We start from the raw sequence: 16,718 nt of genomic DNA on the forward strand, positions 1-16,718 counted from the left end.
CAACCAGTGTTTGTGCTTTAGAGAACTGGAAGCCTTTTGAAATACTCAAATTAAAAATATTTTACAATAAGCGTACCATTTAGTGGAGAAGCAGAGTGGTTTGGGTGGAACATTGTTTTTGCTACTTGTGTTTTTATATCCGTGTCACTGAGACTCTTAGACACTGTTAAAATAGTGGCTAGATTCTGCATTAAAAACAAAATATTAAAACCAAGTTAATAAAAATGCTGGCCTTTGGTTTAGGGAATAGATATCATAGCAACTGGTCATCCCTTCCTCCCAGATCACTTTCCCAGATTTTTACACCCCCTGCCCCAACTCTGCATCCGGATCTGCAACTTGGAACGCTGTGGTCCAGAAGGTTAGCACAATGGTAAAACAATTACTACCCCAACACAGCCGTGGAATCCACTGCACGCTACTTGAATTTAATCAAGTCATTTCAGGCTAAATCAATGTCTAGAAACTTGTATTTTGCATGCCTTCTGTGAGGATGCGTTATGTCCAACTTCATTTTGCGTCTTGATATTGCCTTAATGCTCATCGTTTTTTTTTTTTTTCTCATTGACTTTAGAGACATCCATTGTAGGGCCCACTTACTATCTCCAGTTCCTCCTTTCATTTTTACTGACAACTCACTTTATAACACTCAGTTTTATATCTTCATTGGAACTAGGAAATGAATTTAATCTCACACTTTCCAAAAATCTATTGTGGTCATGGAGATCAGGGCCAAAGTGGTTGGGGTTTTGTGTGCCTGAAAGTAGCCAGCATTATTCTTCGACCGCTAATGACTCCTCCAGATCATGTAGCTCATGTCCAGCCTTTGAATTTTCCCAGAAAAGTTCCCAGCCTGCCTGTCAGGGATAATCTGGGATGTCTCCTAATGCCTGTTATGCAGTCTGTCCAGGGCACTTGAATTCCTGCAGCTGCTCCAGTGACAGAGAAAAATCCAGCAAATGAAAACAACCAAAACCCAGCAGCCCATGGATGGAAGCTCCCTAATGCCAGACTATTTTGTCATATTTTATCAGCTTTCCATTTTTGACACTCAGTGGAATTTTGGTTCCTTTGTGTTCTTTGTTTGAAATTGTTAAAGACTGGTATGATATCATTGAATCAAGTGTGGGTTTTAAAATAGAGTTGGACCTGGGAGATTGACTGCTCTGACTCCTCATTTTAGATATGAGGCAATGAAAACCCAAGGCAGAAAGCTAGAGAAAAATACGGGGCCAGAAATGCAGGTGCCCCAGAATCTAGCTGTATATACATTTTTTATTGCCTCTCTCAACATGAAACCAGATCTACTAAGTATGGTGACACTTAGAAAATAAAAGAAAGAAAAGAAAGAGGGAAGAAAGACAAATTTAAAAGAAAATAAAAGAAAGAAAAGAAAGAGGGAGGAGAGACAAATTTAAATAAAGTAGAAATGCTTTTTTGTTTAAACTATGATAAGCAAACATTTTTTTCTGTAGGAAATCTTAAAAGCACTTTTGTTCATGTGAAAGCAAATTTGAAAAAAGGGGTTTTATGCACGTCTTTGTGGCAATGGAATGGTTATGTATTTTGATTGTGATGGTGGGTGATAAAATGACATTGAACTATATGCACATATTGTACCAGTGTCAATTTCCTGGTTTTGATATTCGACTATACTTTTGTAGCATGTAAACATTAGACAAAAGGGAAGGAAGATTACAAAGGACCTCTCTATACTATTTTTGCAACTTCCTCTTAATCTAGAATTATTTCAAAATGAAAAGTTTTGTTTGATAAAAAGTAAATTTGAAATTTGCTGTGATTTTGTCTAAAAGAGTAGGCATAAGATCTTTTGACAAGTAATAAAATGAGTGAACATAGCTTTACTTTGAGTATTAGCTACATCATGAAAACATATAAAGAAAGAAAAGTTTTCTCTTTCCCCTTATGCTAGAAATGGCTCTAAAGAATTGAGTAGAACTATTAGGGCCTGCCACCCTTGTTAGCTCCTTTTTTATGGACAATTAAAAATCTGATATATCTATTTCACCAATATCAATTAATGTTTGTAAACTGAGTGGCTATTTTGACATTGTTTTGATATCATATACTGACATTGTACTTGCTTAAGTGTCTTTTGTAATAAAATGCCTTTAAGATTGTTTCTTATTTGAATCATATATTTTAATTGTAGTTATTGAATCAAAAACACTTCAAGGAAGCAAAGGAGAACACAGCTTTAACAGCCCTGGCGTCTTTGTTGTAGAAAACACAACAGTGGAATTTCAGAGGGGCTCCGAGAGGCAAACCTTTAAGATTCCAGGACCTCTGATGGCTGATTTCATCTTCAAGGTAGGACGATCCTCTTCATAAAATTCATGTACCTGAATCCCAGAACATCTTGATTTTTAAAACAGTAAGTTTGTTTAGCAGGAGGTCATCAATGATTGTTTTTTTATACAGAGCATGTGTCATCAATATTTCCAACTTGGCAGTTCATTCTTAAAAATTGTTCAGCACTCTTAAATTTCTGCTCTTAACCCTGACAGTTAAAAACAAACTTCACTTTTATGGGGGCATGATTGATTCTCTATTTATAATCTCTGGTTGCTTTGTTGGTTTGTTTGTTGATTTAAGAAACAGGGTCTCTCTGTGTTGCTCAAGCTGGTGCAGTGGCTATTCACAGCTGCAATCATAGCCTTGAACTCCCGGGCCCAAGTGATGCTTCTGCCTCAACCTCCTGAGCAGCTGTGTTCAGTTTTAGATAGAGTTTGGTGAAAACAGCCGATGGTTAAATACACCATATCCCAAACCAGTATTGTGCCGCTGCATGTCTTCACCTTGCAAAGGAGAGCAGAGACAACAGGGGCTCATTCCTTACCCTTCTTTAAGATAGTTATCCTGAAGGGATCTTTATTTCAACCTTCAACCCTTAGAATATGCAGTCTTGCAGTGGGCTCTGATTGAAGACCAGGATTTGCTTCCCCAGATGTTCTATGACAGACACTTGTCACAAGTGTCTGTATCTTCAGAAGAACTCTTCTTCTCTGGAACCGTGAGCCTATGTCCCCTTTCTGGATACTGCTGGGGCATCTTCCCTCATTCAGAGGACATGAAGTATAGTGGCCACTATATTTCCAAGGTGACACAGTTTGAAACTCTTCTGATAAATTTGAAAATGCCAGGAAATGAAAAAGATAGTTCAGTGTGTGGTTTTGTCCTATCCTGTTTCAGAAACTCATTCCAAAATGTAAATGGAAGCTAGAAAATAGCCCCAATTACCAGTTACATTTTTCTATATGAAAAAAACCCATTAACTTTAAAAAGCTGTCTATGTTCTACATATTAATTTGTCACGGAATGTTTCACTGAGACATCAGTTGTGTCAGCAGAGGAACATGCACGGAGGTAGATGAGAGTTGCTAACCCATCCCAATCCCTGAGATACAAATTCAGCTTGCGATGGGACCGGCCAAGTATTGGCCTGCACACTGTATTGTTTTGTTTCTGAAACTTTGGATTTTGAATAATCAACACTTAAAAATCGAGAGATTTTTACATCAAAAGATCAGGTTTTTTTTTTTTTTTCTTTCCCCCCCTGCTTCTCTGTAAAAATGGGAAGAGCTGACAACTAGCTTGCATTTTACAATAGCAATAATTGACTGTAACTGGGGAACAGCTGCCTTCCAGTCTCAGGTCTGCCGTGGTCCACACCACTGCGTATTGTGTCCCTAACACTAAAGGCGTAAGTGGTTGGTTGCCATTCATCCTGATCTGGCATTTATATCATCTGCCTAGCCTCCACAGACATTTATGTTTCTGACTTCTGAGTCATATCCTTAAAGCATTGACCCAATATTCTTCTTAGACAGTCATACTGTGAAAGGTATTGGGGAAGCCATAATTACCTTTTTTTAAAAGTCTCTTTCTGGTCTATTGTTATGGCATAAATTCTGTGCTTTCCTTGCCCTCCTTAGGGCCTTCCTGTCTGATTCTCAAGTAGAAAATAGACAACACACACATACACACACACACACACACACACACACACACACACACACACAGAGTTTTTGTTCTCTCTGTTTTTTATTTTTTATTTTTATTATTATTATTATTTTTTTATTATACTTTAAGTTCTAGGGTACATGTGCATAACGTGCAGGTTTGTTACATATGTATATTTGTGCCATGTTGGTGTGCTGCACCCATCAACTCGTCAGCACCCATCAATTCATCATTTATATCATGTATAACTCCCGAATGCAATCCCTCCCCCCTCCCCCCTCCCCATGATAGGCCCCAGTGTGTGATGTTCCCCTTCCCGAGTCCAAGTGATCTCATTGTTCAGTTCCCACCTATGAATGAGAACATGTGGTGTTTGGTTTTCTCTTCTTGTGATAGTTTGCTAAGAATGATGGTTTCCAGCTGCATCCATGTCCCTACAAAGGACGCAAACTCATCCTTTTTTATGGCTGCATAGTATTCCATGGTGTATATGTGCCACATTTTCTTAATCCAGTCTGTCACAGATGGACATTTGGGTTGATTCCAAGTCTTTGCTATTGTGAATAGTGCCGCAATAAACATACGTGTGCATGTGTCTTTGTAGTAGAATAATTTATAATCCTTTGGGTATATACCCAGTAGTGGGATGACTGGGTCATATGGTACATCTAGTTCTAGATCCTTGAGGAATCGCCATACTGTTTTCCATAATGGTTGAACTAGTTTACAATCCCACCAACAGTGTAAAAGTGTTCTTATTTCTCCACATCCTCTCCAACAACTGTTGTTTCCTGATTTTTTAATGATTGCCATTCTAACTGGTGTGAGATGGTATCTCATTGTGGTTTTGATTTGCATTTCTCTGATGGCCAGTGATGATGAGCATTTTTTCATGTGTCTGTTGGCTGTATGAATGTCTTCTTTTGAGAAATGTCTGTTCATATCCTTTCCCGACTTTTTGATGGGGTTGTTTTTTTTTTCTTGTATATTTGTTTGAGTTCTTTGTAGATTCTGGATATTAGCCCTTTGTCAGATGAGTAGATTGCAAAAATTTTCTCCCATTTTGTAGGTTGCCTGTTCACTCTGATGGTAGTTTCTTTTGCTGTGCAGAAGCTCTTTAGTTTAATTAGATCCCATTTGTCAATTTTGGCTTTTGCTGCCTTTGCTTTTGGTGTTTTAGACATGAAATCCTTGCCCATGCCTATGTCCTGAATGGTACTACCTAGATTTTCTTCTAGGGTTTTTATGGTATTAGGTCTAACATTTAAGTCTCTAATCCATCTTGAATTAATCTTCGTATAAGGAGTAAGGAAAGGATCCAGTTTCAGCTTTCTACTTATGGCTAGCCAATTTTCCCAGCACCATTTATTAAATAGGGAATCCTTTCCCCATTTCTTGTTTCTCTCAGGTTTGTCAAAGATCAGATGGCTGTAGATGTGTGGTATTATTTCTGAGGACTCTGTTCTTTTCCTTTGGTCTATATCTCTGTTTTGGTACCAGTACCATGCTGTTTTGGTTACTGTAGCCTTGTATAGTTTGAAGTCAGGTAGCGTGACGCCTCCAGCTTTGTCCTTTTGACTTAGGATTGTCTTGGCAATGTGGGCTCTTCTTTGGTTCCATATGAACTTTAAAGCCGTTTTTTCCAATTCTGTGAAGAAACTCATTGGTAGCTTGATGGGGATGGCATTGAATCTATAAATAACCTTGGGCAATATGGCCATTTTCACGATATTGATTCTTCCTATCCATGAGCATGGTATGTTCTTCCATTTGTTAGTGTCCTCTTTGATTTCACTGAGCAGTGGTTTGTAGTTCTCCTTGAAGAGGTCCTTTACATCCCTTGTAATTTGGATTCCTAGGTATTTTATTCTCTTTGAAGCAATTGTGAATGGAAGTTCATTCCTGATTTGGCTCTCTGCTTGTCTGTTACTGGTGTATAAGAATGCTTGTGATTTTTGCACATTAATTTTGTATCCTGAGACTTTGCTGAAGTTGCTTATCAGCTTAAGGAGATTTTGGGCTGAGACGATGGGACGATGGGGTTTTCTAAATATACAATCATGTCATCTGCAAACAGGGACAATTTGACTTCTTCTTTTCCTAACTGAATACCCTTGATTTCTTTCTCTTGCCTGATTGCCCTAGCCACAACTTCCAACACTATGTTGAATAGGAGTGGTGAGAGAGGGCATCCCTCTTGTACCAGTTTTCAAAGGGAATTTTTCCAGTTTTTGCCCATTCAGTATGATATTGGCTGTGGGTTTGTCATAAATAGCTCTTATTATTTTGAGGTACGTTCCATCAATACCGAATTTATTGAGCGTTTTTAGCATGAAGGGCTGTTGAATTTTGTCAAAAGCCTTTTCTGCATCTATTGAGATAATCATGTGGTTCTTGACTTTGGTTCTGTTTATATGCTGGATTATGTTTATTGATTTGCGAATGTTGAACCAGCCTTGCATCCCAGGGATGAAGCCCACTTGATCATGGTGGATAAGCTTTTTGATGTGCTGCTGAATCCGGTTTGCCAGTATTTTATTGAGGATTTTTGCACTGATGTTCATCAGGGATATTGGTCTAAAATTCTCTTTTTTTGTTGTGTCTCTGCCAGGCTTTGGTATCAGGATGATGTTGGCCTCATAAAATGAGTTAGGGAGGATTCCCTCTTTTTCTATTGATTGGAATAGTTTCAGAAGGAATGGTACCAGCTCCTTCTTGTACCTCTGGTAGAATTCAGCTGTGAATCCATCTGGTCCTGGACTTTTTTTGGTTGGTAGGCTATTAATTATTGCCTCAATTTCAGAGCCTGCTATTGGTCTATTCAGGGATTCAACTTCTTCCCAGTTTAGTCTTGGGAGAGTGTAAGTGTCCAGGAAATTATCCATTTCTTCTAGATTTTCTAGTTGATTTGCGTAGAGGTGTTTATAGTATTCTCTGATGGTAGTTTGTATTTCTGTGGGGTTGGTGGTGATATCCCCTTTATCATTTTTTATTGCATCTATTTGATTCCTCTCTCTTTTCTTCTTTATTAGTCTTGCTAGCGGTCTGTCAATTTTGTTGATCTTTTCAAAAAACCAACTCCTGGATTCATTGATTTTTTGGAGGGTTTTTTGTGTCTCTATCTCCTTCAGTTCTGCTCTGATCTTAGTTATTTCTTGCCTTCTGCTAGCTTTTGAATGTGTTTGCTCTTGCCTCTCTAGTTCTTTTAATTGTGATGTTAGAGTGTCGATTTTAGATCTTTCCTGCTTTCTCTTGTGGGCATTTAGTGCTATAAATTTCCCTCTACACACTGCTTTAAATGTGTCCCAGAGATTCTGGTATGTTGTATCTTCGTTCTCATTGGTTTCAAAGAACATCTTGATTTCTGCCTTCATTTCATTATGTACCCAGTAGTCATTCAGGAGCAGGTTGTTCAGTTTCCATGTAGTTGAGCGGTTTTGATTGAGTTTCTTAGTCCTGAGTTCTAGTTTGATTGCACTGTGGTCTGAGAGACAGTTTGTTATAATTTCTGTTCTTGTACATTTGCTGAGGAGTGCTTTACTTCCAATTATGTGGTCAATTTTGGAATAAGTGCGATGTGGTGCTGAGAAGAATGTATCTTCTGTTGATTTGGGGTGGAGAGTTCTATAGATGTCTATTAGGTCCGCTTGGTGCAGAGATGAGTTCAATTCCTGGATATCCTTGTTAACTTTCTGTCTCGTTGATCTGTCTAATGTTGACAGTAGAGTGTTGAAGTCTCCCATTATTATTGTATGGGAGTCTAAGTCTCTTTGTAAGTCTCTAAGGACTTGCTTTATGAATCTGGGTGCTCCTGTATTGGGTGCATATATATTTAGGATAGTTAGCTCTTCCTGTTGAATTGATCCCTTTACCATTATGTAATGGCCTTCTTTGTCTCTTTTGATATTTGATGGTTTAAAGTCTGTTTTATCAGAGACAAGGATTGCAACCCCTGCTTTTTTTTGTTCTCCATTTGCTTGGTAGATCTTCCTCCATCCCTTTATTTTGAGCCTATGTGTGTCTCTGCATGTGAGATGGGTCTCCTGAATACAGCAGACTGATGGGTCTTGACTCTTTATCCAGTTTGCCAGTCTGTGTCTTTTAATTGGAGCATTTAGTCCATTTACATTTAAGGTTAATATGGTTATGTGTGAGCTTGATCCTGCCATTATGATATTAACTGGTTATTTTGCTCGTTAGTTGATGCAGTTTCTTCCTAGCCTCGATGGTCTTTACATTTTGGCATGTTTTTGCAATGGCTGGTACCGGTTGTTCCTTTCCATGTTTAGGGCTTCCTTCAGGGTCTCTTGTAAGGCAGGCCTGGTGGTGACAAAATCTCTAAGCATTTGCTTATCTGTAAAGGATTTTATTTCTCCCTCACTTATGAAACTTAGTTTGGCTGGATATGAAATTCTGGGTTTAAAATTCTTTTCTTTAAGAACATTGAATTTTGGCCCCCACTCTCTTCTAGCTTGTAGAGTTTCTGCCGAGAGATCTGCTGTTAGTCTGATGGGCTTCCCTTTGTGGGTAACCTGACCTTTCTCTCTGGCTGCCCTTAAGATTTTTTCCTTCATTTCAACTTTGGTGAATCTGGCAATTATGTGTCTTGGAGTTGCTCTTCTCGAGGAGTATCTTCGTGGCGTTCTCTGTATTTCCTGAATTTGAATGTTGGCCTGCCCTACTAGGTTGGGGAAGTTCTCCTGGATGATATCCTGAAGACTGTTTTCCAACTTGGTTCCATTTTCCCCCTCACTTTCAGGCACCCCAATCAGACGTAGATTTGGTCTTTTTACATAATCCCATAATTCTTGTAGGCTTTGTTCATTTCTTTTTCTTCTTTTTTCTTTTGGTTTCTCTTCTCGCTTCATTTCATACATTTGGTCCTCAATCGGTGATACTCTTTCTTCCAGTTGATCGAGTCGGTTACTGAAGCTTGTGCATTTGTCACGTATTTCTCGTGTCATGGTTTTCATCTCTGTCATTTCCTTTATGACCTTCTCTGCATTAATTGGTCTAGCTGTCAATTCTTCCACTCTTTTTTCAATATTTTTAGTTTCTTTGCGCTGGGTACGTAATTCCTCCTTTAGCTCTGAGAGGTTTGATGGACTGAAGCCTTCTTCTCTCATCTCATCAAAGTCATTCTCTGACCAGCTTCGATCCGTTGCTGGCGATGGGCTGCGCTCCTTTGGAGGGGGAGATACGCTCTTATTTTTTGAATTTCCAGCTTTTCTGCCCTGCTTTTTCCCCATCTTTGTGGTTTTATCTGTCTCTGGTCTTTGATGATGGTGACGTACTGATGGGGTTTTGGTATAGGTGTCCTTCCTGTTTGATAGTTTTCCTTCTGACAGTCAGGACCCTCAGCTATAGGTCTGTTGGAGATTGCTTGAGGTCCACTCCAGACCCTGTTTGCCTGGGTATCAGCAGCAGAGGTTGCAGAAGATAGAATATTGCTGAACAGCGAGTGTACCTGTCTGATTCTTACTTTGGAAGCTTCCTCTCAGGGGTTTACTCCACCCTGTGAGGTGTGGGGTGTCAGACTGCCCCTAGTGGGGGATGTCTCCCAGTTAGGCTACTCAGTGGTCAGTGACCCACTTGAGCAGGCAGTCTGTCCGTTCTCAGGTCTCAACCTCCGTGTTGGGAGATCCATTGCTCTCTTCAAAGCTGTCAGACAGAGTTGTTCGCGTCTGCTGAGGCCTCTGCTTCTTCCCCTGTTGTTTTTTTTAGCTGAGCCCTGCCCCCAGAGGTGGAGTCTATAGAGACAGGCAGGTTTCCTTGAGCTGCTGTGAGCTCCACCCAGATCGAGCTTCCCAGCGGCTTTGTTTACCTACTTAAGCCTCAGCAATGGCGAGCGCCCCTCCCCCAGCCTCGCTGCTGCCTTGTGGTTAGATCGCCGCAGACTGCTGTGTTAGCAATGAGGGAGGCTCCGTGGGCGTGGGACCCTCCCGGCCAGGTGAGGGATATATTCTTCTGGTGTGCCCGTTTGCTTAAAGCGCGGTATTGGGGTGGGAGTTACCCTTTTTTCAGGTGTTGTGTGTCTCAGTTCCCCTGGCTAGGAAAAGGGATTCCCTTCCCCCTTGCACTTCCCAGGTGAGGCGATGCCTCGCCCTGCTTCAGCTCTCGCTGGTCAGGCTGCAGCAGCTGACCAGCACCGATTGTCCGGCACTCCCTAGTGAGATGACCCCAGTACCTCAGTTGAAAATGCAGAAATCACCGGTCTTCTGTGTCGCTCGCGCTGGGAGTTGGAGACTGGAGCTGTTCCTATTGGGCCATCTTGCTCCGCCTATTTTTTATTTTTTTGAGATGGCGTCTTGCTCTGTCACCCAGGCTGTAGTGCTGTGGGTCGATCTCAGCTGACTGCAAGCTCCGCCTCCTGGGTTCACGCCATTCTCCTGCCTCAGCCTCCCAAGTAGCTGGGACTACAGGCGCCCACCACCTCGCCCGGCTAATTTTTTGCATTTTTAGTAGAGACGGGGTTTCACCGTGTTAGCCCGAATGGTCTCGATCTCCTGACTTCGTGATCCGCCCACCTCGGCCTTCGAAAGTGTTGGGATTATAGGCGTGAGCCACCGCGCCCGGCATTTTATTCTCTTTTAATTACTACTCAGAGAATCTGTACTCTTCTCAAGTCAACTTGGAGGTCCCTGACTGAATAGAAGACAGTAACACAATGATGAAATGAGGAAAGCACCCACAAAGATTAGTATTTCAAGATGTTGTTTGGTTACAGTATCAGCATCAGTAGATCTTAGCAGTATACTGTTTATTGATACCATTTATAAAAACACACACATAAACTGCATATTTCTATGTGTTTGTATGTACTCACATATATATGTATATGTGTGTGTGCATATTTTTTAAAATAATGTGGAAGGATACATTTCAAAATGGAAACACTGAAAACAACAGTGACTATTTTAGAGGGGATAACATTTTGTAATTTCTAATTCTTAAAATAATGTTTAAAAGGAAGAATGTGAGTGGGCGGGCGTTGTGCCTCATACCTGTAATCCCAGCCCTTAGGGAGGCAAAAGCGGGTGAATCACCTGAGGTCAGGAGTTCGAGACCAGCCTGTCCAACATGATGAAACGCTGTCTCTATTAAAAATACAAAAATAGCCGGGCATGGTGACGCACACCTGTAATCCCAGCTACTCAGGGGGCTGAGGCAGGAGAATTACTTGAACCCAGGAGGCAGAGGTCGCAGTGAGCCAAGATCGCACCACTGCATTCTAGCCTGGGCAACACAGCAAGATTCCATCTCAAAAATAGTAATAATAATAATAATAAGTAAGAAAAAGCAAATGGAAGAATGAATTCACATACCATGTGCATAATTAAAAATTACACCTTCTTGCCCAAATTATGTACTCATCTCTTAATAGAGTAAATTTTAAAAAGTGTGTGTGTGTGTGTGTGTGTGTGAGAGAGAGAGAGATGGCATGATCTCGGCTCACTGCAACCTCCTCCTGAGTAGCTGGGATTACAGGCATGCACCACTACACCTGGCTAAATTTTTTTTTTTTTTTTTGTATTTTTAGTAGGGATGGGGTTTCTCCATGTTGTTCAGACTGGTCTCAAACTCCTGATCTCAAATGATCCACCCACCTTGGTCTTCCAAAGAGCTGGGATTACAGATGTGAGCCACCGTGCCCGGCCAATAGAGTACATTTTAACAGCACGTTCAGGGTACAATGTCTGCATTCATATTCAGTCCTCTATGTTCCTGTCTCTGAGTTCTGGCTCTCTCAGATTTAATAAACAGTTCTGGACTTTGACTTCAACTCCTGGAAAGCTTTTGATCTCTCTAGACTGAAAAGGTGTTTTGAAAAATACATTTATCAAAGAGGGTGTTACAGACAACTGTCTGACTCATGCATAAATAGAGCCTCATTTTCATACCTACAGCAATTGTCTCTCATGGATGTGGTGTACTTGGGGAGAATGTGACAAAATTGGAGACACTTATGTTGAAGTAAGAGTGGCTCTGATGTTGTTTTTTTCCTGACTTGGGAGCTTGTCCAAATAATGTGGGTTTCTGGGAAGTATCCTTTTCCATCAGTTCCTTTTTTTTTTTGGTTCCAAACATTGTAGTATTTCCCAGCCTATGTTGTTGCTAAGATAAGGAATTCTGCTTCCGTTCATCTCTTCCTGGCCCATCACACAATCAAGTCATGGCTGTACTTTGAGTGGGAGGTTAAAAGTGCCTGGGAGGTCACTGATGACAGTCAGCCCTGTGTCCCTGTGTTTCATTGTATCTCTTTCCATTCCCGTCAACCAACAAAAGCTAGTCTATAACTGGAAGACCTGGCTTCAACCTGAGAGAGGATGAGGCAGTGAATACCAGTCCTGCATAATCAGTGCTAATTTAGCACAGCCGTGGGTGGGTGTGCTGAGCTAGGTTGAGGCACACGCTTTGCTACAGTTCATGTAGTAGACCTTATTTCATGGGCTTTTGATAACTATACTGTTGAACACTACTGTATTCTTACATAAAGAGTAAAATATGTAGACATCAATGGGATGTTAGGTTGTCTTACAGGTATTGTTGCTCAGATTTTGTAGCTTAGCATCTCACTGTACCAATGAGAAAAAAAATTTCTTTTTTCTACTCTTTAAGAAGCTGTATTTTCATGGTTGGACCATTCTTGAAAATTGCACATTTCCTTCTTCCAGTGGATTTCTCATTATATATGCTTGTTTTCCTGAATAACCTGTTTCCCTTTTTTCTTTTTTTTAATTTGTGTGTAGCTACAGGGCCTCACTATGTTGCCCAGTCTGGTCTTGAATTCATGGCCTCCAGCAATCCTCCTGCCTCAGCCTCCCAAATTGCTGGGATTACAGGTGTGAGCCGCCGTGCCCAGCCCTTAATGACCTGCTTTTCATGGATGACCCTTGTCATAGCACTAAGGGATATTTTGCATTAGGGCCCTGCTCCTTCAATATGTGCAGGTTGCCCCCAGGTAGCAGTAGTGAGTCTTGGCTAAGTACAGTAGTTGATGCCATGTGCTTCATGGATTGACAGCAAGATATACACTATTAATTCAGTGAGAATTTACTGAATATTTGCATCTATGAGTAGACGTTTGTGAATATCAATTTTAAGTATATTCCCATGAGGATATCTGAAGAAACAAAATTAAATGACTTTGATAAAGACATGTCTTTCCATGGTTAATTTTTAACTACTTTTGGTAGATTTTCTCATCTTTTAAAAAACATATATATCTTCGGGGAGGAAAAAAAAAGTTTCTCTTCTTGGGCTCTGAAATCTTGCTTTTTCAGCTAGTTGTCTTCTTAGGGATTCATTTTTTTTCCACTCTGATATTTTGTGTTTCTTCAGGAAAATGTTTTCTGATTGCTTTTCTACTAGTCCTCAGTTGTACAATCTCCATCTTCAGTTTCGTCAACTCTAGATATCTTTTATGCTGTCAACCCATGAGCTTCTTCAGTTTCTGGGGAGTTATGATAGCATATTTAACTTATCCGGGCACAAGAGGATTTGAAACTGCCAGTCTTGGTTCTCTGAAAGAACATGTTGGAGGCTTTCAATGCAGTGCAGATAGTGTCTACATTTATACATTCACAGGTGTTTCAAAACTCAGCAAGACACAGTTTTAGAGTCAGTGCCTATATTAGTTTCACAACACTGTTGTTACTGAGTGCTCCACAACTGAGTGGCCTAAACAACCAAATTTATTGTCCCACAGTTCTGAAGCCTGAAAGTCCAAAATCAGGGTGTTGGCAGGATCGGTTTCTTCTGAGGGCTGTGAAGGAGAAGCTGTCTTATGTCTGTCGCCTCAATTCTTCGAGTTCAGGAATCACCTTCCCTCTGTGCATGTCTCTGCCTCTGGGTGCAAATTTCTCAGTTTCTCCTATGCATTTTTTTTTTTTTGAGACAGAGACTCACTATGTCATCCAGGCTGAAGTGCAGTGGCACAATCTAGGCTCATTGCAACCTCCACTTCCTGGGTTCAAGCCATTCTCTCACCTCAGCCTCCTGAGTACGCGCTCCACCACGCTGGACTAGTTTTTGTATTTTTAGTAGAGACGGGGTTTTGCCATGTTGGCCAGGCTGGTCTTGAACTCCTAGGCCCAAGCTATCTGCCCACCTTGGCCTCCTAAAGTGCTGGAATTACAGGCATGGGCCACCACACCTGGCCAGTCCAAACTTCCCGTTTTTATAAGGACACCACTCATACTAGATTAAGTCCTCCCAGTTACCTTACCTTAACTACATTGGCAAAGACCGTATTTCCAAATAAGATAGTATTCTGAGTTACAGTGGGCTACGCTTTTGACATGTTGTTTTTGGGGCACACAATTCAACCCCTAACAGTGCCAGCAGAAAAGAAAATTTATCTGTTTCCTCATGCCTTTCAGTCATTGGGATTCGGTCTCATTGTAAGCATTTATCATTCATTCCAAAGGCAGAAACTTTTAGAATATTGCATATTTTTCTGTAATGTGGTCTGTTGAGGGAAATTTCTTGGTTAAAGCAATTCATACACTGCTTTAGTAATTACCAGAACTCACAGCTAAGATATGTGTAGAAATGTAGACATACTGTGAATAGTTTTACATAAAAATCTATTTCATAAATTTTGGAAATTCTTTTGAAGTGGCCAAGTCAAGTAGTTGAATTTGAATTCATTTTTATACCATTGGTTTTGTTTGTTTGTTTTTGAGATAGGTCTTGCTCCGTCACCCAGGCCAAGTACAGGCTGCAAGTAATCCTCTGGCCTCAGCCTCCAATTACCTGGGACTAGAGGCACACAACCCCACAGCCAGCTAATTTTAATTTTTTTTTTTGTAGAGACAGAGTCTCACTATGTTACCCAGGCTGGCATTGAACTCCTGAGCTCAAGCAACCTTCCTGCCTCAGACTCCTAAAGAGCTGGGATTAGAGGTGTGAGCCACCATGCCTGACCACATACTTTTATTATAAAACTCATTTTCCTCATCAAACAGTGGTAATACACTTTTGCAGATGTTAATGTGCATTTCTCTTTTGCCATTCTCTGTACTTCACCATTTTCTTTTTCAGCAGAGCTGTTTGCCCTGTGGACTTGACAGCAGTGGTATGGCAGATGGTGATTAGCAGGAGTGCCTAGAGAAAGCATTCATGTTCATCTTTTCATTATTAAAGTAGGGTTATAATTATTTTTAGCTTAGTCTTTGGAAAGCCACGCTTAGTGGAGAGAGATGAAGATTTTCCAAATTGATTTAGTCCCCATAACATTTCCAGGGCCAAGCCTGGGGTCCTAATCCATAGCACATCTTCTGTAACATGGAGAGGATGCTCCTTTCTCCAGTAAGGGTGCTCCTCGGTCCTGTGTCCTCAGGAGGACGTGCACTGCAGGGCATGTCCAGCCGGGATGTGGAAAGCCTTTTCCCTCTCCTGGCGCCAGGATGAAGGAAGCAGGCAGCAAAATGTGTTTCATGATGGTGGTCGCTCTCCAGGGCAGGGAGGCTTTCAAGGAAAGCCAAAAGCATAAAAGGAGCTTTTGCTCCCTCCCCAGGCAGAGCTTCCAGAGGAAAGCACCTCATGGGGATTCCACCTCCATCAGCAACAACCCAGAGAAGCCACATGAGAGTGAAAGTGGAATTAGTACCATGAAACATTTAGTCACAGGCTGAGTCTGAGTTTAGCTCCCCGTAGTCTCCTTCAGTTCCTAAGTGGTAATGGAAGACATCTAGAAAATTTAATGTACTCTTGGCTGGCCAGGGGGCGACATGGTGGTGGCAAAATGATACTTTAGCAGAGAGGTGTGGGTAGAGAGACTATGGGTCCTATTTTGTTCAGAAAAGGCCCACTTTGTGCTTCTTACCCCAACTTAATTGTTAGCAGCTCCTCCTTTCACTCTCAGAAGCATCCTGGCATGAACAATAAATCCGATGGTCTCCCTAGGTGCAGAGCTCTAAGGCAGCCAAGGATTGGATAGGGGTCCTAGCCACACCACTGAGAACGTGCAGCAAGACAACAATGGCAGTGTCGAGGGACTAGGGGAAAGATAGTGTGCCCACTGGCAGCATTTAGGGCCCATTGAGGATTTGAGTAAGCTGTTGTATATTTGCCCTGCACTGAAAGTAAAAGGCACTGGTCCAGGTGTCACATGTGGATAAGACAATGTGATCTCTGGAAGCCCAGTAGGCCTTTTTCTTTCTTGTGGACTTTCTTAGCAAGGAAACCCCAGAAACTCCACGGTAGACCTTTTACCACCTCTCATCGACAAGAATTGGGTCACGTGCCCACTCTATACCACCCACTACTGTGTTCATCTGGGTCCTCTAAGAATCAAATGCCAAGGCAGGATGAGCAGTACAAGAATTTATTCAGGAAATGCCTATGAGAAAAAAGTGGGAGAGAAAGCAGGATGATACTGGGAGAGCCGTCAGCCTGCACTGAAAATCTGACCATGAGTGAAGGAGAGAGGGAAGGAAGGAGGGTCAAATGCAAACATCTTAAATGCAGTAGGTTCTAGGACAATTCAGCAAAGCTAGAGAGGAGACCCTGAGCCAATGTCATTCATCATAGGACTCTAGTGTCTCCCAGGAATAGCTCTGCCTTCAGTATCCCTGCTGTGCTTAGTCACTGGCTAGGAGCATCCCATGGGAAGCTTGACCCAGAACTGGGGCTGTTGGCCAGTGACACTCTTTGCAGTTGTGTATCTGAGCGGAACACTCATAGGTCCTGCCACTAGCAAGGTAAATGTGACCACGGTGATTCATGTA

At 41.4% G+C, this 16,718-nt stretch overlaps 1 protein-coding gene across 5 annotated transcripts in view; it reads left to right on the forward strand.

Annotated features, from left to right (window-relative positions):
• The window catches only part of ADAMTSL3 (ADAMTS like 3), a 421,728-nt gene that overhangs the window by 228,894 nt on the left and 176,116 nt on the right, over nt 1–16,718 (forward strand). For all 5 annotated transcript variants that reach the window (XM_030931695.1, XM_030931696.1, XM_030931693.1 and 2 more), the window contains exon 9: nt 2,174–2,331. In XM_030931695.1, the coding sequence (XP_030787555.1) occupies nt 2,174–2,331 (158 nt within the window). The remainder of the gene's footprint in view (nt 1–2,173; nt 2,332–16,718) is intronic.

The sequence above is a fragment of the Rhinopithecus roxellana genome, chromosome 5 (genome assembly GCF_007565055.1).
Source record: "Rhinopithecus roxellana isolate Shanxi Qingling chromosome 5, ASM756505v1, whole genome shotgun sequence".
NCBI classification, from domain to species: domain Eukaryota; kingdom Metazoa; phylum Chordata; class Mammalia; order Primates; family Cercopithecidae; genus Rhinopithecus; species Rhinopithecus roxellana.